The 23,900-nt window shown below is 42.7% G+C and overlaps 1 gene segment (V, D, J or C); it reads right to left on the reverse strand.

Annotated features, from left to right (window-relative positions):
- Positions 1–23,900, reverse strand: part of LOC112113828 — a 63,470-nt gene that overhangs the window by 13,023 nt on the left and 26,547 nt on the right. The window contains 1 exon segment of the C gene segment in view: positions 8,620–8,666. Coding sequence covers positions 8,620–8,666 — 47 coding nt within the window.

Raw genomic sequence — 23,900 nt, forward strand, 5'->3', positions numbered from 1 at the left:
ACCCAGCCCGGTGCTGATACAGACCCAGCTAGGGGGATCCGGTACCAGGCGGGACCAGGACTCTGTTCACCTAGCCCTGTGCTGATACAGGCCCAACAGAAGAGATCCATACCAGGGGACTATTCCGACCTCAATCTATCAGGAACCTTCTATTTAGTCAATTATTCAATTAAATTGTGAATTTAAAAAAATCTATTAGTTAAATAAGAAATCTTTCTAATTAATCACGTATTTCCATTGTACCAGGTGGCTAAGAAATTTTCCATTAATAAGGTTACTTAATATTTAGAATATTCGGCTAATCTATGAATCACTCCAGAAGCGAATTTGTAATTAAATTTAGGGATAAATTCTCTAAACTTTACACTGTGCTAAAACTGGTCAATGAGAGGGAAGAAAAGCATTTAAAGTGGAGGCAGGCTCATTCATTTCATTTAAATTCCCAATAATCTGCCTTTTTTCACTCTCAAGAAAAAGCAAATTACTCCCCAAATTAAAGTACAAACTGCATTTCTAATTTCATCCAAGTCAACAGCTCTAGGTCCCTCTTTTTCCTCAAGGAAATGAGTCTGAAATCCCTACCGATTGCCAAAATAATTGAAAATAAACCCTGACTCTTTCAAATCAGATCAGTTCACAATTCTCTCTCTCTGATTTTACGCCACCACAGAATGAGAAACACAAAGACATTTACTTGAAAAATAAACTCAAATAACATTGATGGTAACTTCAGCTAAATTCAGAATGACCCTTCTCATTTTTGCACACAAGTATTATAAATAATCATTCACAGAGAAAATCCACTGCTGAGCTATATAGCACTAAAAATTAACATTAACGGTCAGACTCTTATTAAAGAAATCAATAGTAATTTCTAACAGATACTATTAATAATTCAATAAACTAAGTGTATTACTAAAAATCCATATTAGTTCCCAAATCATATTAATAAATCAAAATTCAAAAATGATGTATAAATAATTATTAACTGTCAGTTTCTTATTAATGAACAATATTTTCTTTTGATCGCTATATAAGTATTAACTGACAAACTGTATATTAATAAAGTTATATCTACAGTCACCCTGAAATTATTTCTAACAAAGTATTCATAAATATTCATCTATAGATGTGGAGGATATAATTGTTTTTCATAGTAAATCTAAAGTTATTTTCTAAATTGTTTGAATACAAATAAATGAGATTTTAAGGCAAGTCTTAGTGGGGAAATAAAAAGACTTTTGCATCAATTTAACATCATTAGATAAAGATAAATATTCAAAAAGATAATTAGGTTTCTTACCAACTGAGTCCCTGTCGAGATGGCATATTATGTCTTTCTTGATATTCCATTTCCAGGGATAGATTAATTAATTGCCTCGTAGATATTTTTTCTTAAATATCTCTTGTCTTCCAAGTAATTTTTATGTCTTGGTAAAAATATCTCAAATGGAAGTGCATGGCTGATAATATTCTCTTTAAAATTGAATTGGGGTTCAAATATTTTCATGAAACACAAAGTTATTAAAAAATTCTCAATTAAAACCATTTTCCTTGCCATAACTTGTATATGATTTAATATCACATAAAGTTTTGATTTGGAAAATGACAAAATTTCTGCCACTGAACATCATTTAAAGCAAATGCAGGTTTATTTTCTTTCAGCTATGGGTCTTTGATATCAAATTTAAAATCAAATAATTTATTAAATGTTTGTTGATGGTTTTTGGTTTCTACCCACGAAAAATTCAATTGGATTAAAGTTTTTTAATGAATCTAATTAATTCTATGAATAAAAATACAGTTAGGCTATTTTTATTTATTTAAGATTCAATTTTAAATTAAAGTTTTTGATCAGTCTCATTACTTTTATTTCATTTAAATGTATAGATAAATCTGATACTATTGGTTAAAATTAGACTGCATTCAAGTGTGTACATTTATCTAATTGCATCATTTATAAATCTGGCTAAATAGTAATATCTATTTTTCAACTTCACATGCTCACAAACTCCTACCAACATTTCCCTCAGGTTTCCTCCTAGAAAACTTTAAATAACTAAACGAACAAACTACTACACTGATTGTGAAACTATTCATCTTGTTTCAGCCGGGGCGGGCATAGACCCCTTGATTTCTCTTCCAGCCCTACATTTCTATGATTTTATTCTTCTTCTTGTTCATTATAAGATTGACTAGGAAATCACAAATAAATTACTCTCTGAAAAGGAAGATTAACTAAGAAATTGCTAATCTATTTTTCCCCTTTAATAAAAGATCATCTGGGAAAGTAGAATGAAATTATTGTTGTTTAACACAAAGCAGTAGATTTGTGCATAATAATAATCATTCGAAGTCATTTGCTAGGAGATCTAGCCAGTATTTTCAAGTGAAAACAACAATAGCTTAATTTAGCCCAAGACTTTTATCAACATGTTGATCTCTGCCACCTGCTAAGAATTTATTTTCATACCCAACAGATGTGACTTTGTTGTTTGAAACCTTCTGGCCTATCATGCAAAACTGACTCCAAGGGGGTGATGTTTTTGAAACCAGAACAGTTATTTATGGAACCATTGGTCTAAAAATAAACGGAACTGAAAAACGAACCTCTGCCAGCTGGAGGCTAAACTACCCATCGCCCCTATAGGCCAGAATCGGCCATTTTGGTTCTACACTCAAAGGAACACTTTTATTTTATTTTATTAATTATTGTGAATTCAGATTTGGAGACACACTGAGTAGCACTTTAATCCAGCAGTGGTCTTGCTGATTTGAACATGACTGCTCCAGGAGTAAAGTGCTACTTAATGGGAGTGAGAGTGTCAAAAATCTCTTTCTTTTTTTTAAAAGTATTAATAATTGTTAGCATCCATTTTATAATGGACTAAGGCTGAATTAGACATGAAAGGCATTGGAAGTTCCACATCTAACCCCTTAAACCTCTTTGACAATCCCAGTTTGATCTAAAGAGCATTGAAAGCCCCCAGGTCCGTATAGAGAATAATTACTTGGTTTGCACCATCAGGGAAAAATAGATATTTTGTTAGATTAAACTTTAAAATGAAGCATGTAATCAAAGTTATGGGGGAGATTTTCCAGGGCAAATATGACAGTCAGGCAACTAATCTTCCCCATAACATTTATTAGCTTAATAATTATCAAAAAAAGCTTTCTAATAATTTCCCCCATGGTAACAAAACATGAAACATTTGTCTCTGTCTTTTAAAATGCTTACTGAATTCTATTGGAGTTGTCAATTAGACAAATAGGTACAATTTTCAAAAGCAACTAAGTGATCTATAAACCTAAACCCAATTTTCAACAGCGACTTAGGCATTTAAGAGTTTAAATCTTAATGAAAGTCATTATTTGGTTTTAACTGTTGCTAAGTATTTTTCATCTGATCCTTAAATTTCAATTGAGTGAAATTTCCCTCCTAATCTTATTGCTTCTGAGTATTTATCTTTTTCAACAGCAATAACGTGAAAAAAACATAAATAACCCTGGCCTATGGACCAATAAATGAATATTAACAGAGAAATCAATTTGGCAATTATTTTTAAACTCAGTCCTATCATGCTAAAAAGTTTAAGTCAGATTTGAAGTCTGTAATGCCAGAAGGTTGGGTCGGGGGTGGCAAAATTTAAAGTTTTTACGTGGGTCATTGTGAGGATGGTAATTTATCCTCAGAAATGTAAGATAAATAGATAGATATGAAACACAAGGAGCTCGCATAGACAGATAGACTATATAAATTGATAGATACATTAGATAGATAGCAAAAATAGAGTGAGAGATTAGAGACAGAGATTGAATAGACAGATTGTATAGACAGATTAGATAAAATTAGATATATAGCAAGAAAGATAGATAATGAGAAAGAGAGATAGGGGTGTATAGGAATAGAGAGAGGTTTGATTTACGTTCGGCAGTCATAAGAATACCCCCAAACTCATTTGGACTTTGGGAGACCACACACTGCAGAATGGGGCCCTTTTCACACAGAGAACCTCCTTCCCTCACTATTAGACATACGAGCAATAATAATATTGATTTACCTGAAGTAACGGTGACCTGGGTTCCTTGTCCCCAGTCGAAGAAAGCATAGTTATCACCCTAATCAACCGCGTTGGGGAGTCTGCACAAATACCCTATCTATGCAATGAGTCACTATTTTTACTATGTATTTGGTGGGCTTAGAAGATCTAAAATACCTTTAAAATTTATCCTAGAAATACCTGATCATGTTTAAATTCAAGTTAAACATTAAAAGGTGCCATTAAAACTGATATTATTTATCTAATTGGCATTTAATTAAGACTACAATTAAATACCCTAGCACGGAAATATTTTTATTTTAGAAGGGCAGATATTTTACTGCCTTTTCTCATTATTTTGCACAGAGAAAATCCTTATTTATTTATTCATTCATGTCTTTATTTGGATTAATAAAGTCAACTATCAATTAATTGATGTATTAAAATAGCAATCTGGCAATGAGTTAAAAACCCTGTCAATCAATCAATAGCCCGTCCTATTTTTTTTGTCATTTATGACTAAAAGAATAGAATAAGAAGTTGACTGAGATAATTAAATATAAACAGGTCAAGACCCGAGGCCATACCCTAGAAGAGATAATCCTGCATTATCCAGAGGAACTAGATTATCTTCCCATTTATGCCCTTCTAAACACTTACAAATTTAGAAAATGTAGGGTTAAAATCTTTTACCTGATGTTACGGTGACCATGGTACCTTGCCCCCAGTATTCGAAGATGTTATCACAATGACATATCTATTGGACAATGGTTCACAAGAACCTACATGCCCGATCCTTTTCTTTAGAATTTTTTTCAATATAAAGCGAACAGGGGAGAGTTTTATTGCCCTGCCATGATAAGGAACTAGGGCCAGATCCCCAAGTGGTGTAAATCAGCAAAGCTCTATTGAAGTCAGTAGACTATAGAGACAGACTGAGAATCTAGTTTGAAGGGTCTGATCCAACTCAGCTGGAATCTTCCCATTGGCTTTGGATCAGACCCTAAGAGTCTTGGCTTCCAGAGGATTTCAAAGGAGCCTAGTGGAGCCCAACTCCCATTGAAATTCAGTGGGTGCCGAACTACCTTAAGACTCTTTCAAAGCCCCAGCCAAAGAGACTATGATCAGAATAAGCCATTTCTGGATGTAGACCCAATTCAAACCTCTTTATAAAAGGCTGCCATGCAAACACTCTACAAAGAGATCTTACCAAGACATTAAAACACAAAATTAAAAAGTGAACAGAATTTCAAAGGGATAAAAGATTTCTGATTTGCTAGGGAACAGAGCAAATGGTCTTTGGTCTAATATCAGAGCATCAGCTGTATGGAAGACAGGTTAGAGTTTTGATCCAAGTCCCAGTAAAACCAAGGGAAAGGGTCCCATTGACTTCAACGGGAGTTGAGTCGGATTCTTGGCAAAGGCAACAACAATCTCAAGTGACCGAAATTGTTACAAAAGAAAAATTATTTTTTACCTGATGTGACGGTGACCATAGTTCCTTGTCCCCAGTAGTCAAACCAGTTATCACACCGGGACATGTCTATGCTAGAGTTTTACAATAACCTTGCCCAGACAATTAATTAACTAACTGAGATGAATAGGATTAAGGACCTGTTTTTTAAAATGAGTTTATGATTTACTGAACTGGAGAAACATCTAAATCTGCCTGAAGTAACAAATTAGAAGCATTTTTGATTCAGTCTAAAAAATTGTGATCTGTTCTTTTTTAAAAACACCTTCTCATGTTATAATTTTATCCTCCTGTCCTCATCAGATAGATAAATAGCTTGATCAAGGGCCAGGTTCACAGAGATATTTAGCCACTTAAAGATTCAGATGCAATGAATTTCAAGTCTATCTATCAATTCTATCAAGTTTTCTCTCTCAAATCATTTTCTACTTGCCCAATCGTCCCCTACCCCAGATTCTTTTTAATTTAATTCAGAGTTAAAGTTTAGACTCTGTTCCCCTGGCCAACAAAACAGAACAAATGCATTTTCTATGCTGCCTCAGACGGCATGTTTTCGAGATCTCTGATTGATATCTAAGTAATAAAACACTATTAAAAAAACCTCACCTGTTGTCACAGTCACCAGAGTCCCTTGTCCCCAGTAAGCGAAGCCCACAGAAATAAAATAGTCACCTCTGGCTGTACATAAACTTCCCCCCAAACAATGATTTTAAGACCAGACCCTAAGAATTAAACCCATTTTAAGGGGGAAGGCATTCTTTAGCGAGGATTGAATTAGTACTTTGTCCCTCTATATCATTGAGAATAGCCCCCCCAAAGGAACTGACAACGGGAAAAGCTATGCTGGTCAAAGACAACCCCGAACCTAATTTTTTTAAAAAAATCTCAGAATTAAAAAATAACAGTTTCAATAGGAATAAAAATCATACCTGTAGTGACGGTGACCATGGTCCCTTGGCCCCAGTAGTCAAAGTAATCACATTGCTAGAGTCTCCATTAGACAGTGTACAAAAACCTAAACTCACCCAACCCTGGCATAAGTTAAAAAACCCAAACTCTTTAAGTCTTTTAGAAGTGCCCTTGTAAATTTGGAGCTAGAGAAATTTCCAGCCCCTATTGTGGCTCTAACCACATTTTAAAGAGCTGTTTTTAAAATGAAAAATAAAAGACCCTCATAAATCAAGAACACTGTTAATTACAGCCTAGACCACAAGACAGAAGAGAAATAGTGGAGCTTGGAATTTACCTGTTGTTACTGTCACCAGGGTCCCTTGACCCCAGTAATCGAATCGGTTATACACGGAAAGACAGTTATTCTGTTAACCTAAGCAATAACCTCAGAGTTCATTAGAATCTTGGTTACAAGAGAAATCCTGGTTTGGTTGAAATCAGTGGACGTTTTGCCAATTACTTCAAAGGCTCTAGGGTCAGGCTCTACCATCCGCTAGAACTTTTGAACGTTATATTCTGCTTTATAACGAAGCCACTTTGCTAAGGGAGGGACAGGTCTACACAGAATTTAAACTGATGTTTAAGAAACTCTGCAGCGCCTAACCTCCGGGTTTGAAAAAATGCAACCTCCTAAGGAGAATACTGTTTTAACCAGCGACTTAATACTACACATGAAAATGAGGAGCTAACTTACCGCTGGAAACGGTCACCATTGTTCCTTGTCCCCAGTAGTCAAAAGCATTGTAGTCACAGTGGTTCTAACTCATGGCCTAGGTGGCTAAAACTCACTGACTTTCCCAGCCCAGCCTCCGTCATTTATTCATGTTATTTATTTAATCCCCTTTTATACTAGCTATTATTTCAGGTTCGTTTCTGCCTTCATTGCCTTGTCCCCTACGAAAAAAACCCTCGAAGACTTGGGGGTGGGGAGCTACTCGTGAGTCTCAAAATTCGATCATTCTATATGATTAATCAATTTAACCAGTAATAAGGATTGGAAAAGAGGAGGAAATTTTTACCTGAAGTGACGGTGACCATCGTCCCTTGTCCCCAGTAATCCAAGGCATCATAATAGTCACGCTGCTAAAATTGATTGTGCCGTTTGCACAAAAACCTCCTACTACTTTGATTTTAGTTTTAGCCACAGAGATGTTAATTTAGATAGACTTCTACCCTTAATGGGCCAACCCCGATATACCAACATTTCTAATCTGACAAGTTGTCTTTCATCTCAGTTTTCTGATTATAACTATTTATCTTGGATTTTCCCTCAGTTGCCCTTATAATTACCTCCAGAGCCAACTCAGTGGGAAGTCAATGGGAATCTTTCCCTTGATTAGAGTCGGCTTTCGATCAAACTCAATATTTGTTAATTCACTAGAACTTTCATGCACACATTTTGGAGTTTGAAATGATTAGAAAATTTTACCTGCTGTTACAGTGACCATGGTTCCTTGACCCCAGTAGTCAAAGCCGTAGTAATCACATTGCTCAGATCTCTTGTCAGGGTCGCACAAAAACCCATTCACATTTTCTAATTATTTCAATTAGTTATTTTTTCTAATGGTCATTTTAGCCCTATCATACCACTAATCATTTTGATCCTCACCCCATAATTATAGTCTTCACTCTACAATTATTCTAACTCTGACACACTTTGGAACAAAATCCACCTTTCACACTTATGAAAATTGAGACTCACTCTAATTTCAGTTCTTTTGCCTCATTAAGTTTGGAAGAGAGGAAAGGAAAGATTAAAAGTTACAAGTACCTGATGTGACAGTGACTGCAGTTCCTTGGCCCCAGTAATCAAAGTACGCATTACACAAAGAGATTTTTGTTGAGTTCTCTAGCACTAAAAGCCTTCTCTCTTCTGGGGCACGTTCAAAGCCAGCAGAAAGACTCCAATTGACTGCACTCCGTCTCTAGTCACCCCTTTATATTTAATTCCAATTTTATCACTTTTTAACTATTTCTACATGATACTAGATACTATTTTAATGCTTCCATATTCTTTAACCTGTGGGTTGATTTTATCTGAATTGGTCTACTCTAAAGAAAAAAAATATCCCAGTGATCTACTTCCAGAAGTTATTCAAGATAATTTCAGATTTCTAGATTTCATACTCTAGGATATTTAGAAGTTGTATTTACCTGAACTGATGGTCACCATGGTACCTTGTCCCCAGTAATCGAAGTAATCATAGTAGTCACAATGACACATGATGATATTCTACGTGCACAAGAACCTATCCTCATATTTCGGGGAGATTTTCAAAAGTGACAGGTGATTTTTGGATGCCAAACCTGAGGTTACTTCAAGGTTTTCCATCTAGATTTTTGTACTGCCATTTTTCAGTACAAAATTTAGGGTGAGATTTTCAATGCCACAGAGGCAATTAGGACATCCATTTCCCAACTTTAATCACTTATGCAGCTTTGAAAATCTCAATCATACTTTTTTGCTACCATATTTTTATCCTGGAAGAGGACCTGTCAAATTGACAGTTCCCCAACCACTAGACTGAGCTGTATAACCCGCTAAAAGGGAATTAAAGTGCTATTTATCTTTGAAACTCTAAAATACCTACCCACCCACCCAATTATTCTAACTCTTGGAATTTCACAGGAACCTTCTCATACAAAGACATAATCTTGCACATTTGGAAGAGGGGACATTCATGATCAGCTTTAAGAGATTAATTTAAACAGGTAAGGCAATTTAGGATTGAAAATATTTACCTGAAGTGACGGTGACCATAGTTCCTTGACCCCAGTACTCGAAATACCAGTTACACAGAGATACGTCTGCCCCTTCCCTTGTACAAATACTGATTTGTCTACCTATAATTTTTCCTGCCGTTATGATCAATGTCATCTTGACATTGCTTCTGTAATCAAGTTTGAACTAACTTTAAAAATAGATTCAGATAACTAAATTTCCCACACCCCAATTATCTTTAGACACTTACAAGTTACTTGGAGGAGAGAAGAATTTTTAGAGGTTTCTATCTTTACCTGACGTGACGGTCACCATGGTCCCCTGGCCCCAGTAATCGAGTGGGTAACACATCATTTCTCTTCCCTATTTTCCACTGTACAAAAATTACTCTCCCAGAGTGGCAAAACATTAGCAAGACTTCTTTTAAAGATTTGTGCCTTGCTCCAACTCTCGCTAAAGTCAGCCATTGATAGATTTCAAGGCTAGAAGGCACCAGATAATTTGAGCTACATAATGCAAGCCAGGGACAGTCTTTCATTGTCCCTTTAGGAATAGTCAACGTACGCAAGACTGGCAAGACAGGATAAAAGGTTAGGAAGAAAAAGAAAATACATGATTCCAAAATAAGGCAAAATGTTGGTTACCTGAGGTGACCGTGACAAGAGTCCCTTGTCCCCAGTAGTCGAAAGCCCAGCCGGAGCACAGTAATCTATTGCCCTAGCAACTCTGCACAAATACGCTTGGTCAAGGCCAAGGCAAAATTCTGTCTCCGCAAAATTTAACCTGCTACTGTGAGGACTGGAATAAAGGTTAGAAATTTACCTGATGTGACGGTCACAAGAGTTCCTTGTCCCCAGTAGTCAAAAGCTGCCCAGCTATAGCACAGTAAAGTGTTGTCCTATTGTCTCTGTACAAATACACTCACTTGGGGCATAGCAAAATTCTGACCGTGCAAAATTTAACCGGCTACGACTATGAGGCATTGAATAAAGGTTAGAAATTTACCTGAGGTGACTGTCACCAGCGTCCCTTGTCCCCAGTACTCGAAAGCATACCAGTTATTGCACAGTAAAGTATAGTCTCGGTGACTCTGTACAAATATGCTCAGTTGGGCCATATCGAAATTCTGACCATGCAAAATTTACCACATTTCTCAGGGTTAAGCCAGGACTGGAATAAAGGTTAGAAATTCACCCGATGGGACTGTAACCAGCGTCCCTTGTCCCCAGTGGCTGCAAGTACCCCAATTAGAGCACAGTAAGCATGTAGGATGGGACCCAATGCCCGCTGAAGTCAAGGGAAAGACTCCAATGGGCGTTGGGTCAAGTCTATACACTAAAAGATTCTCTGTATAAAATTTACTCTGCTCCAATGAGTTACACCAAGACCAAGAGAAAAGCGTTTAGAAATTTACCTGAAGTGACCGTGACCAGGGTCCCTTGTCCCCAGTAGTCGAAAGCGTAGCCATAGTAACACAGCAATAGAATGCCTTAATGAGTCTCTACAAATACCGCATCGCTCTATTCACCTCACTTTAGCCTTCAAATTAGAGAATTTGATGGTGCATAGACCTACTGCAGGGTGAAATGTACTCTTAAGCCCATCAAAATCTGATACCACCAGCACCCTTCCAAGGCTGGTGTAAACCGGCGTAGCTCCATTGATTTGAATGGGGTTACACCAATTAACTCTAGCTGTGGATCTAGTCCCAACAGTGGATCTAATTTAAATCAGGACAGGAAAACGTTAGTAATTTACCTGATGTGACCTTGACCAGGGTCCCTTGTCCCCAGTAGTCGAAGTTGCCATAGTAATTACAATGACCAATTCCCTTCCACTAGGTGTGTTAAAACCCACTTATCCTTTCAAGGAGAACTCCATTTACGGGGACCAAAAATCCCCTTCCCCACCTTAAACTCTGCCTACCGGAGATTATAGTAACCAGTTAAAAATGTAGCTGGTCTCTGTTCAGCTGAGATATTCATACAACCATTGTGGCATTCCTTATACACATCTAAATACCGAGGTTTCTACAATTTATTACTTACCAGAAGTGACGGTGACCAGGGTTCCTTGCCCCCAATAATCGAATTCACCATAGCCCTCACACTGATGTATCTGCCCCTTACCTCTGCACAGAAAGCTGCCCTTTGCAACCTGCCCTCTTTTCTGGTTTACACGGGGATTTGGGAGCAGAGATTCTACAGTTTGCTGTGGTCAGAGTAAATTTCAGGATTCCTATCCCCTGAGCAGATCACTACTGAATATGGTCTGGTTATAAGTCACACCCCAGCAAAGAGAGATCGGGCTTAGAATTTACCAGGGAGGAAAGTACAGTCCTTGAGTTTAGAGATTAAAAAAGAAAAGACAGTAAAGTAAAAAGTCTCTCCTTACCTGAGCTGACTGTGACCAGCGTCCCTTGTCCCCAGTAATCCATAGCCCAGTTATCACAGTCCTTCTACTCGCTATTCACGCCTTACAAAAATACTCTTTCAGGGGCCTGATCTAGTCCCCTTTGAAGTCAATGGTGGTCTTTCCCCTGGCACTGGATTTGGCCCTAATTACTTACAGTGGCTGGGATTAATAATATAATTAACATTTACATTAATGCGGCTGGGATTTTCAAAGGTGGCCGAGGGAGTCGGGTGCCTCGCTCCCAGTGAATTTCATCGCTCTTAAGAAGTTTTCATAATCTCAACGTTCATCATGCCATGCCTCAGTTTGCCCCCACAGCATCTATCCTCAGTTATATATTTATGGTTTTTTTGGCCATGCTTCCTCAGCCCCAGTAACTCTTATCGCAGCTGCCTGGGTGTGGATAAACCCAGAATACCTTCTTAGCTTCCTACAGAAAATTCTTGGGAAATAAAAATCTATAGGAAGGACAGAAGAATCCACATAACGTACCTGTTGTTACGGTCACCATGGTGCCTTGGCCCCAGTAGTCCAGCTCGTACCAGCACATTTGTATGTCTTCCTAGCCAGGTCAAACAAAAACCCGGTCTGACTCCCGTTCCCGCTCTATTTTCAGGTGACGTTCCTGCTATTAGAGAGCAGAATCCTGGCACCAGTGAAGGTCAATGGAAAAGTTTCCAGTGACTCCAATGGGGACAGGATTTTGCCAGAAGTTGGGAATGGGCGACAGGGGATGGATCACTTGATGATTCCCTGTTCTGTTCATTCCCTCTGGGGCACCTGGCATTGGCCACTGTCAGAAGACAGGATACTGGGCTAGATGGACCTTTGGTCTGACCCACTATGGCCGCTCTTATGTTCAGATTTATTAGCTAGCAGGAGATATTCTCTCTGTGTGTTCCTCTGTCTCTCTATGTGACAGTATCATTCAGAAGTGAATTGCCTACCCGTTCCCTCACTCCCCCTCCAAATAAACCCAGTGATTCTTTAGGAGCCAAAGACTGAATGGGACCTCTGGGGCATTGAACCTATCTCCTGCTACTGCAGACAGCACGGAACCCCAGTGACACTTATCAAGCTCCATCTTAAAATGAGTCAGGTTGTTTCCCTCCCACTACTTCCATGGGGAGGCGGTTCCAGACCCCCCAGCTCTGAGGCTTAGAAATCTGCTTCTAATTTCCAGCCTAAATCAATTCACAGACAGTTTACACCTGTTTGAGGGCCATGGTGCTGAGAACATGGAAGTTCAGTGCAAGAGTCCCTGGCTGGGCTTCGCTTCACCCTTAAACCAAGATCTCAGCACCACCGTGACATGTGACGCAGCGTATTCTCCCCAGAATTACAGCTCTCACGCTGAGTGCAGAGTGAGCTCAGAACCATGGCGAGCTGCTCGCTGAACGTCAGCCCACTGTAGTAATCCCATTGTCCTCAGGAATCCGCCCAGAGCCGTTATGTCGTCTTTGCTTTTGTTCAACTTCAGATGTTTTAAATAAAATCTTTCCTCCCCAGCAACAACAAGAGGCCTCAAAATCTGCCAGGATGTTGGACAATTTCCCAGTTTAGTCAATCAGGGTGATAGGTCCTGAGTGAGAATAAAGAAACAATCAAAGCACTTTGAAGTAAGGAATGGTAACGACCAGATACAGAGGAAAATTAGCCTGAATTTACCTGCTGGCTCTGCAACTGCTGTCCCTGGTCCTTGGTACTGAGTTGCAGCCCAGTAACATATTGCAACTCATGTGCACGCATCTCTGGGGAAAGCCAATTCATGGAGGTATGTACAAAAATGACCCTCTCGGTGAACCAATCTCCACAGATAATGAGTTAATAAAAAGTTCCATGTAAGATGTGTTCAGTACCGTGGCAATGAGGGATAGATACAAGGGATGCATGGGGATAGACCAGGGATCGGCAACCTTTGGCACGCGGTTCGCCAGGGTAAGCACCCTGGCTGGCCAGGCTGGTTTGTTTACTTGCCGCGTTCGCAGGTTCGGGCAATCACGGCTCCCACTGGCCGCGGTTCGCTGCTCCAGGCAAATGGGGGCTGCGGGAAGCGGCGCGGGCCGAAGGATGTGCTGGCCGCCGCTTCCCACCGCCCCCATTGGCCTGGAGCGGCGAACCGCGGCCAGTGGGAGCCGTGATTGCCCGAACCTGCAGACACGGCAGGTAACCAAACCAGCCCGGCCCGTCAGGGTGCTTACCCTGGCAAATCACGTGCCAAAGGTTGCCGATCCCTGGGATAGACAGACAGACAGACAGACAGACCCTTTGTCTGGTCTCTGAAAGAACATGGATGAATCCAATGACAATACTTTCCATCAACACAAACACTCCATTAAAATCCCCAGCCTTTAAGGACTGAGGATACAGTAGTTCCAGCTTCTCTGCACAGCTGCAGATTATCTGAAGCACAGGCCACAGCTGGAAGTCAAGGGATTTTATTTTTTAAAGCAACAGTCAACATTTCCTTCCTGAGACTTCCTGAGACGAGGGGCCCGGGTGTTTGTGCCCTGGGCAGGTTCTACTCCTTGGCAACATACATGGTTCATTACAGTTGGCTAGAAAAACCCACATCCTGGTTTTAGAATCTAGTGCTGGCTGGAATTGTCGTTGTGACTGAGGAGAGGAATCCAATCCTGTCCTGTCCTTATTTGTCCCCTGCAAGGCCTGTAGGGCCAGATACACACTCCAAGAGCGACCCACAGGCCTCCAGACAGACAGAAACACAAACCATTATGCGGGATGTTTTAAGGCTAAATGTTCAATGGGTATATATCAGCATTGCTCCATAGACTGTTGAAATCAATGGGAGTTAGGTGCCTAAATACCTTTGAAGATCAGGGCCCTGGGGGCCTCTCTTTCAAGATCTGGCCCCCGGTGCCTAATTCCCCCAGATCGCTTTGAAATATTTTGGGTTGTGATTTGGAAAAAAAAAAAAAAAAAGAACATAAGAACGGCCATACTGGGTCAGACCAAAGATCCACCTAGCCCAGTATCCTGTCTTCTGATAGTGGCCAATGCTAGGTGCCCCAGAGGGAATGAACAGAACAGGGAATCATCAAGTGATCCATCCCCTGTTGCCCATTCCCAGCTTCTGGCAAAACAGAGGCTAGGGACACCATCCCTGCCCATCCCTGGCTAATAGCCATTGATGGACCTATCCTCCATGAATTTATCTAGAGTTCTTTTTTGAATCCTGTTATAGTCTTGGCCTTCACAACATCCTCTGGCAAAGAGTTCCACAGGTTGACTGTGCATTGTGTGAAGAAATACTTCCTTTTGTTTGTTTTAAGCCTGCTGCCTGTTAATTTCATTGGGTGACCCCTGGTTCTTGTGCTATGAGAAGGAGTAAATAACACTTCTTTACTTTCTCTAGAGGAAAGTACAGCTAGATTTACAGAGATATTACGATGTCTAAAGATGCAGTTAGGCACATAGTGGGGTTTACAAACACGTCTCAGCAAAGCGCCTAACTCCTATTGATTTCATGTAAACCTGGTCCTAAGTCAAGACAGACCAGCTAAAGGCTTTGGAGAAGGAATCAGCCATATCTCTTGGAAATCTGGCCTTCTGAGACCTCTGGATGTGAAGTACAGGTATAAAGATATTTATGAGCCTAAGGGTGCAGATAATTGCCTACTGGGATGTTGAGAAATATCTAGGAGATTAGCTTCTGTTGATTTCAATCCCACTAGGCACCCATCTCTCCTTTGGGGGCCCAAATACCTTTAACGGTCTGGGCCAAAGTGCTTTGAGAAAAGAAAAGAAAAGAAAAGAAAAGAAAAGAAAAGACCAATATCATGACATCTATTTTGCGGATGGAGAAGCTGAGGCACAAAGAGGGAGCCAAGGGTGGAGATGGGAAGAGAAACCAGTTCTGCAGCTTCTCAGCTCAGCACCTGTTCTACTGAAGCCCACTGCTCTGTTCCCTTTGTGAGAGGCAGGTGCTATAAGGATCCTGATTTCAGCTGAGGGAAGTGAGAGACAGAGAGGGAAATTATCCTGCCCATGGGCAGAGGGGAATAGAAACCAGGTCTCCTGGACTGGTGCCCCCTCTGCTAGACCACACTAATGGGACCCAATTACATAGTAATCCAACTTTTTTTAAAATCGAATTTGGGATCCTCACTCCCATGGGTTACTTTAAAAAAAGATAGATGTATGGGGCTGGATGGAGGGATGGGTGTGTATGGGGATGGAGGGATGGAGGGATGATGGGTGTGTATGGGGCTGGATGGAGGGATGGGGTGTATGGGGATGGGTGTATATGAGGGATGGATATTGGAATGGGTGTGTAGGGGGATGGATGGAGGGATGGGGGTGTATGGGGCTGCGTGGAGAGATGATGGGTGTGTATGAGGATGGATGGATGGGTGTGTATGGGGGATGGATGAATGGAGGGGTGTGTACCGGGATGGATGGATGGATGGATGGATGGACGGAGGGGTGTGTATGGGGATGAATGGATGGATGGATGAGTGTGTATGGGGCTGGATGTATGGAGGAATGGGTGTGTATGGGGCTGGATGGATAGTGGGAGGGGTGTATGGGGCTGGATGGATAGTGGGGGGTGTATATGGGGCTGGATGGAGGGATGGGTGTGTGTGACGTTCCCCTCTGGTGTTAGCTAGACCAGTGATCTGCTAGGTCACTCCAATCCTTGACTCTGGGAGCCAGCTTTACCCTGCTCTGCTGTGAGAACCCCCACTCCTGAGCTGTTCACGCACAGCCTCTGGCATGTAAGCTGCTCCTTGGGTTGTGGAACTGAACGACACTAGCCAATCTCTCCAGCCCCAGACACAACCCTGGGAACCTCCGTCTTGCAGTGCCCAGTTATGCCCGCTGGGCGCTACAAGCTTATATGAGTTCGTCAATTTAACAAAGAAATTGATATGTACCAGGCTTGTTCTCCCAAGAGGAGTCTCTGATACACTGCAAACCAAACGCACTGCTTCAGGTAGAACAAACAAACAGATTTATTAACTACAAAAGACAGATTTTAACTGATTATAAGTCAAAGCACAACAAGTCAGATTTGGTCAAATGAAATAAAAGCAAACCGCATTCTAATCTCATCTTAACACTTTCAGTGTCCTTACAAACTGAGATGCTTCTCACTACAGGCTGGCTGCTCTTCAGCCAGGCTCTCCCCTTTGATCAGCGCTTCAGTGGATTGGTGGTGGTGGTGTCTGTAGATGTAGGTGGAAGAGAGAGTAAGAGCATGGCAAAATGTCTCTCCCTTTTATCATGTCCTTTCTTTCCTCTTGGTTTTGCCCCCCCGAACCTCCTTCAGAGTCAGGTGAGCATTACCTCATCGCAGTCCCAAACTGCCCAAAGGAAGGGGGCGACTCCCTTGAGGGTCTAACAGATTCTTTTGTTGCTGCCTAAGCCAGTGTCCATTGTTCCCATGAGGCTGGGCTGGGTTTGTCCCATCCATGCCCTGATGAGGTGTGAACTGCCCCTCTGCTCCTGGAGAGTTTTTGCCTGGGCTTGCTTTAAGCCATGAGGATACATTTTCAGCCTCATAACTATATACGTGAAATTATAACCTATTACATCACTATAACATCACTGTAACAATTACTATAACATCACTATAACAACCATGCTCAGTGCATCATGATCCTTCCGAAGACACTCAACATGACAAACTTTGCATTGGATACACACAGTCATTTTATAAAGATGAACATGGGGGTGGCGGGTGTTCCCGCTGTTACCCGGGGTTTTTTTAACCCAAAGCTTTTGGTAACGTTTACTCTGTGCGAGGTGGTGTTAGGAAATAAATTAAGGGAGACATGGCTGTCCGACCCATAGATGGCCGGCACACACAGGACAACACAAGAGTGCTTTCACTTAAAGCTAAACTTTACTTAGTCTCAAGCACTTACACACGTCGGCAACAGGTTAGTGAAACACCACCCAGGCCTCGATAATTACCGAAGCTGAGGGTGGCTTTCGAGTGGCACCATGACAGGCTTCAGCTGGCCAGGCTTCCGGTGGGGACCCGAAGATGTGTCCAGAGGGAGCGTCCCTGAAGAGCCCCTTCTGAGAAGTCCAATTACCTCAAACTTTCCCCCCTTATTTATACATTAGTAATACAATGACATATTTTTTTAAAGAAAACTTGCTAAGCAAGCAGGGTTAAAAGGTCAGACACCTTATGATTGTCAATTAACCAGAGATATTTTTTTTAGAGTGTTTATGCCTTTGGGCCCTGACAAACATTCCCGGGGGCACATAGAAACAGACTTCTTGTTTTTTTACAATACACGCATCAGCAATTTTAACACTTTTTGCAGGAAAGGTGCGGGGTCAAGCTGCCCTGCTGGTGGCACCTGAAACCCCCGCCCCTCCTGTCTGGTTACACTGAGGCCGCTGCATGGGTGTGTATGCCGCTGGATGGAGGGATGGGTGTGTAGGTGGATGGATGGAGGGATGGATGGATGCAGTTATGGGTGTGTATGGGGGATGGATGGAGGGATGGGTTTGTATGTGGGATGGATGGAGGGATGGAGGGATGGGTGTGTATGGGAATGGATGGAGAGAGGGATGATGGGGCTGTATGGGGATGGATGGAGGGATGATGGGTGTGAATGGGTAGGGATGGGTGTGTATGGGGATAGATGGAGGAATGGGTGTGTATCGGGACAGATGGGGATTGACAGATATAGATAGATGGGTGTGTATGGGGCTGGATGGTTGGAGGGATGGGGGCGTATGGGGCTGGATGGCTGGAGGGATGGGGGTGTATAGGGTTGTCTGGAGGGATGATGGGTGTGTATGGGGCTGGATATAGGGATGGGTGTGTATGGGGAATGGATGGAAGGATGGGTGTGTATGGGGCTGGATGGATGGAGGGATGATGGGGTGGATTGGGAGGGATGATGGGTGTGTATGGGGATGGATGGATGGATGGATGGAGGGTGGGTGTGTATGGGGATGGATGGATGGATGGATGGATGGATGAAGGGATGGGTGTGTATGGGGGATGTATGGAGGGGTGGGTGTGTATGGGGGATGGATGGATGGATGGATGGATGGATGGATGGATGGATGAAGGGATGGTTTTGTATGGGGGATGGATGGATGGAGGGATGATGGGTGGGGATGGGGATGGGGGTGTATGGGGATGGATTGAGGTATGGGTGTGTATGGGGATGGATGGAGGGATGGGGTGTATGGGGATAGATAGAGGGATGGGTGTGTATCGGGATAGATGGATGGGGATAGATGGTGGTAGATGGATATGGATATATGGGGGTGCATGGGGCTAGATAGATAGATAGAGAGAGAGAGAGAGAGAGAGAGAGAGAGAGAGAGAGCTTTGTTATAACTGGAGTATCTGGACTCTCTGGCCCAAATTTTTAAAGGCCAATTTACGCCAGTAGCGGATCTGGCCAAGGGATTAATTTCAATGGGGCCTATGTGCTTTTGAAAATTTAAAATACTGTGATCAGTCTGGCCCTCTGAGCTCATAGGTTTTAGGCTGAGCTTTTCAAAGAAACCTGGGAGAGTGAGGCATCGAACGTCCATTACATTTCACATGGGAAAAAATAACCCCAACTCTACACCCAATATGATGGGGGCTAATTTAGCTACAACAAGTCAGGAAAAAGATCTTGGAGTCATCGTGGATAGTTCTCTGAAGATGTCCACGCAGTGTTCAGAGGTGGTCAAAAAAGCAAACAGGATGTTAGGAATCATTAAAAAGGGGATAGAGAATAAGACTGAGAATATCTTATTGCCCTTATATAAATCGATGGTACGCTCACAGCTTGAATACTGCATACAGATGTGGTCTCCTCATCTCAAAAAAGATATACAGGCACTAGAAAAGGTTCAGAAAAGGGCAACTAAAATGATTAGGGGTTTGGAACGGGTCCCATATGAGGAGAGATTAAAGAGGCTAGGACTCTTCAGCTTGGAAAAGAGGAGACTAAGGGGGGATATGATAGAGGTATATAAAATCATGAGTGATGTGGAGAAAGTGGATAAGGAAAAGTTATTCACTCATTCCCATAATACAAGAACTAGGGGTCACCAAATGAAATTAATAGGCAACAGGTTTAAAACGAATAAAAGGAAGTTCTTCTTCACACAGCGCACAGTCAATCTGTGGAACTCCTTGCCTGAGGAGGTTGTGAAGGCTAGGACTATAACAGCGTTTAAAAGAGAACTGGGTAGATTCATGGTGGTTAAGTCATTAATGGCTATTAGCCAGGATGGGTAAGGAATGGTGTCCCTAGCCTCTGTTTGTCAGAAGGTGGAGATGGATGGCAGGAGAGAGATCACTTGATCATTGCCTGTTAGGTTCACTCCCTCTGGGGCACCTGGCATTGGCCACTGTCCCCCCATATTGGTTGACCGGGAAGTGGGCGGGCTTACCCGCCCACTGCTAAAGGCCCCTCCCCCAGCCTAGCGGGAGGGACCACTGGACCCAGAAACCAAGTAATTCCTTGGGACAACTGATAAAAAAACAGGAAGTGAGGTGACGGTTAAAGGTTCAAAATCAGGGAACCAAATGGGGACACCGAGCAAAGAACCCCGGACAGCGCCCACTGCTCCTCAAAGGCGGTAAGGGAGCCAGCGGATGCTGCCCAGTGGAACTCCGCCCGGAGACGTGAAACCAAAAAATTACGGAAGTAGGCCCCACAGTCGCAGAGCACCCCCTCGTTCAACATCGTCTCCCTGGTATTATAGATGGTAAGTTTAGCTAGGGCCAGGAAGAGGTTAACGAGAAGGTCCCGCGACTTCGTGGGGCCACGGATAGGGTGTGCATAAATAAACAGGTGGGGGGAAAAGTGCAGCCAGAACCTCAACAAGAGGTTCTGGAGGAGCCGAAACAGGGGCTGCAGCCTGGCGCACTCGAGGTATGCGTGCGCCAGGGTCTCCCGTAGGCCGCAAAATGGGCAGGCCTCGGGAATGGGAGTGAACCGCGCTAAGTACACGCCCGTGCTCACGGCTCCGTGAAGGAGCCGCCTTCTCCTTCTATTGGCCACTGTCAGTAGACAGGATACTGGGTTAGATGGACCTTTGGTCTGACCCGGTACGGCCGTTCTTATGTTCTTCTTATGTTCTTATTCCCGTTGATGAAAGTCACTAAGGCTCAGATTCTACTAAATCAGTGGAAGTTGGGAGACTAGATACGTCTGAGGGACTCAGCCGAACTCTCTTAGACCTTGCTGAAAATCCCAACCAAATCTCTTGGACCAGCTCACCAGCTGGGTGGAGGGTTCACCCCCTCCCACAGTCCCTGGCTCTGTGTCAAGCAGGCTCGGGCCCCGCTCACCGCTGTGGCTTGCATTTACCGCTCAGGCTATGAGGGTTTCCCTCTAGCCCGCAGCAAGTTTTTGTATAAGAATGAGTCACTGTGCTCCCCCCACCCACAATGATTGAAACCACATCAAAAACTTCAGCCCCTTCTGGCTCGTCAAACCACCTTGCTCTAATAAGGAAAATAAAAACGAGTGTATCGATGGAAATACAGAATATCCACCCTGCCACATGAAGGTGCCTGTACTGTTATTGCAAGCTATCAATGATGAATTATCCACAAATCAAGTATCAATTATCCCTCGATTATCAATAATCAATTTAAAGCCTCTAGTTAGCAATAATCAGGTTTAAAGCCTCAACCATCAATTATTGACCAATCAACTAATCCCCAATTAACTATCAAGCAGCAATCTCTAATTAACAATCAATAATTGCTTATCTGTTTCAAACTATCAACCGTCAATTATCAACCTATCACCAAAGTACAATAATTACCTGTCATTTATCAACCTATCATCACTTATCAATATACAATTATCAACACTGATCATTACTTAGATACAATCCATTATCAATCTTCATTTATCAACCATCAGTTATTGGTCACCATTGATCGGTTAGGTAGGCAGAGACTGTGGGAGGAAGGATGGCTAGACAGAGGGGTGTGTAGTCATTGAACAAAGCTTCTGTTATGTCCATCTTCATTTATTGTCCATCAACCATCATCTCAGCGATACTTTGTGCTTTCTTCATCTCTTGGATCAATCCCATACTTACAGGGTAAGCGCTGAAGGTCGGGGAACCAGTTTTGTTTTGTGTGGATACAGTGGGTAGCACTATGGGGTTCTGACCGGGGTCCCTGAGTGCTACCACCACAGATGACGATAATTTCTTATTCTAATGATGGACTGAGGCATGGGGAAGGGAAGTGATTTGCCCGTCACCCAGGGACTCTGAAGCAAAGCTGGGAATAGACTCAGATCTTCAGTCCTAACCCACTGCCCTTAGCCTCTGGATCATCTTTGCTCTTCGCAAGCTTTGTCTGGTGGGAGAATGACAATGCAGTGCTATTTGCAGCATGCATTCAGAAGGGGAATCCTCGCCTCACTGCAGTCTGCAGCAGGCACAGTAGGCACTTGGTTGCTATTCATAAGCATGGCTTGTGTTCTTGTTCAGGCTCTGAAGGTTTCCTAGTCCCCGTGCACAGGGTTTTAATACAGCGCTGCATCACGGTGAGCCCCCCAGCCCACACCGTGATGAACGCCACGACAAAAACTCCAGCCACCTCTCTGCCCTCCTCGTTATAAACATGAGCATCAAATCTAGCTCCAAGGCTGGAAATGCACCTCCTCCACCCACACTAAATCACCTGTACAAAATATTGAATTTCCACCAAAGTTGTAGATTCAATTCCTCCCATGGGCAGAGATACCTTGTCTGCTGCAGACGACTCAGTTAATCTCCCCGGGACACATTTTAGGAATACCAGAAGAGAGCTGGGGAAATAATTGATTTGTTTGGTTCAGCGGCTGAACGGAAAAATCTGTTTGGGGGTTGACCTGAAGTGACGCTGTTTTGATTTTCCTTGACAAAATGGAAAAAAACCAACAACATTTATTTTGGGGTCAACTAAACATTGGAATTAATTCAGGCAAGTTCTGGCCTGTGTTGTGCTGAAGGTCCCACTCAATGCTCACAACGGTTCCTCCTGGCAAGGAATCTATGGAGCTAAGGTTTTGCCTGAAAGGGTCTCTGTAGCATGGCAGGTGATGTCTCTCATACTGAATTGAAAGGCAGCCAATTTAAAAGGGTTCAGAGAAAACAATTTGTATGCAGCACAATAGTGGATCTCACAGCTATATGTCCTTTTCCAGGCTCGGAGTTCAATACGATTAAACCACAAAAACAAAACTACACAGGTTCTTCTAAAGCACCTGGTGTCCATCAGTCTTGGAGAATGGCTCCTCCAACCCTCTTCTGGTACAGTTTGGTCCTTTCTTCCCCTGTCCCCAATACTTTACTTCTGTGTTCCTAGGGTGTTTTAGGTGGCCCATCCCCCTAACATCTAGGCTGACTTTGATTTTTTTCTTACCTGCGTGGTCGTTTCTCCAGTATTGCCTCTGTTCTTCTTTTTCTCCACATTCGGCACACCTACAGCATTATCAGGATGGGTGTTTAATACACCATCTGGGCGTCAGGCCAGATGGATGAAACGGCGAGAACGCCAGTGCTGAAGGAAGCGGTTTGGGATGGTGGATCTCCAACATTTCTGCTCGGTCGACCACTTCAGAAGAGATGGAACCGTGCTGTGGTCTAGGCTGCAATCGGTGAGCCACCTGCTGGAGCACAGAGCACCACATCTGTAGCACAAGGTTGGCCTTGCGGTCAGCACCAGCCTCCCACTGGCAGAGATTCCTTGGGTGGTGGCAGACAACTCGTTTCATCTCCCCGCGCCTCCGCTCTGCATATGCAAAATAGGAATGGCCCTTCCTTTGTCTGTCGTGTCTGTTTAGACTGCAAACTCCTCACAGCGAGGAGAGTTTTTTGCTACTTGCCTGTACAGCAGGCCCATGGCCTCAGCTGTAGTGCAATACTGCTAGTGCAATACAAATAGTAATAAACATTCCATGCTCTGCGCCGCTGCTCATCCCTGGCCCCGTGTGAGCAGCAGGTATTTGGTGTAACCATCCGATTATAATGGGCCCTGCCACACTTATGAATCTTGTATTAGGCTTTAAATAATGCCCGGTAATGTTAAGTACAGACCGCATCAGATGAGAAGGGAGCATTTTCTATTGTCTAGTAAAGGAACCCTAGGCGCCATTTCTTGCCAACTGAGGGAAGTGGGGGGCTAGTGGTTAGAATGAGGGGGGGTGCAGGAGTCAGGACTCCTGGGTTCTATCCCTGGCTCAGGGTGGGGAGTGGGTCTAGTGGGCTAGTGCAGGAGTTGCTGGGAGTCAGGACTCCAGCATTCTATTCGTGGCTCTGGAAAAGGAGTGGGGTCTAGAGGGCTGGGAGC

The sequence above is a fragment of the Terrapene carolina genome, unplaced genomic scaffold, assembly GCF_002925995.2.
Source record: "Terrapene carolina triunguis isolate 2854851 unplaced genomic scaffold, T_m_triunguis-2.0 Scaffold337, whole genome shotgun sequence".
NCBI classification, from domain to species: Eukaryota; Metazoa; Chordata; order Testudines; family Emydidae; genus Terrapene; species Terrapene triunguis.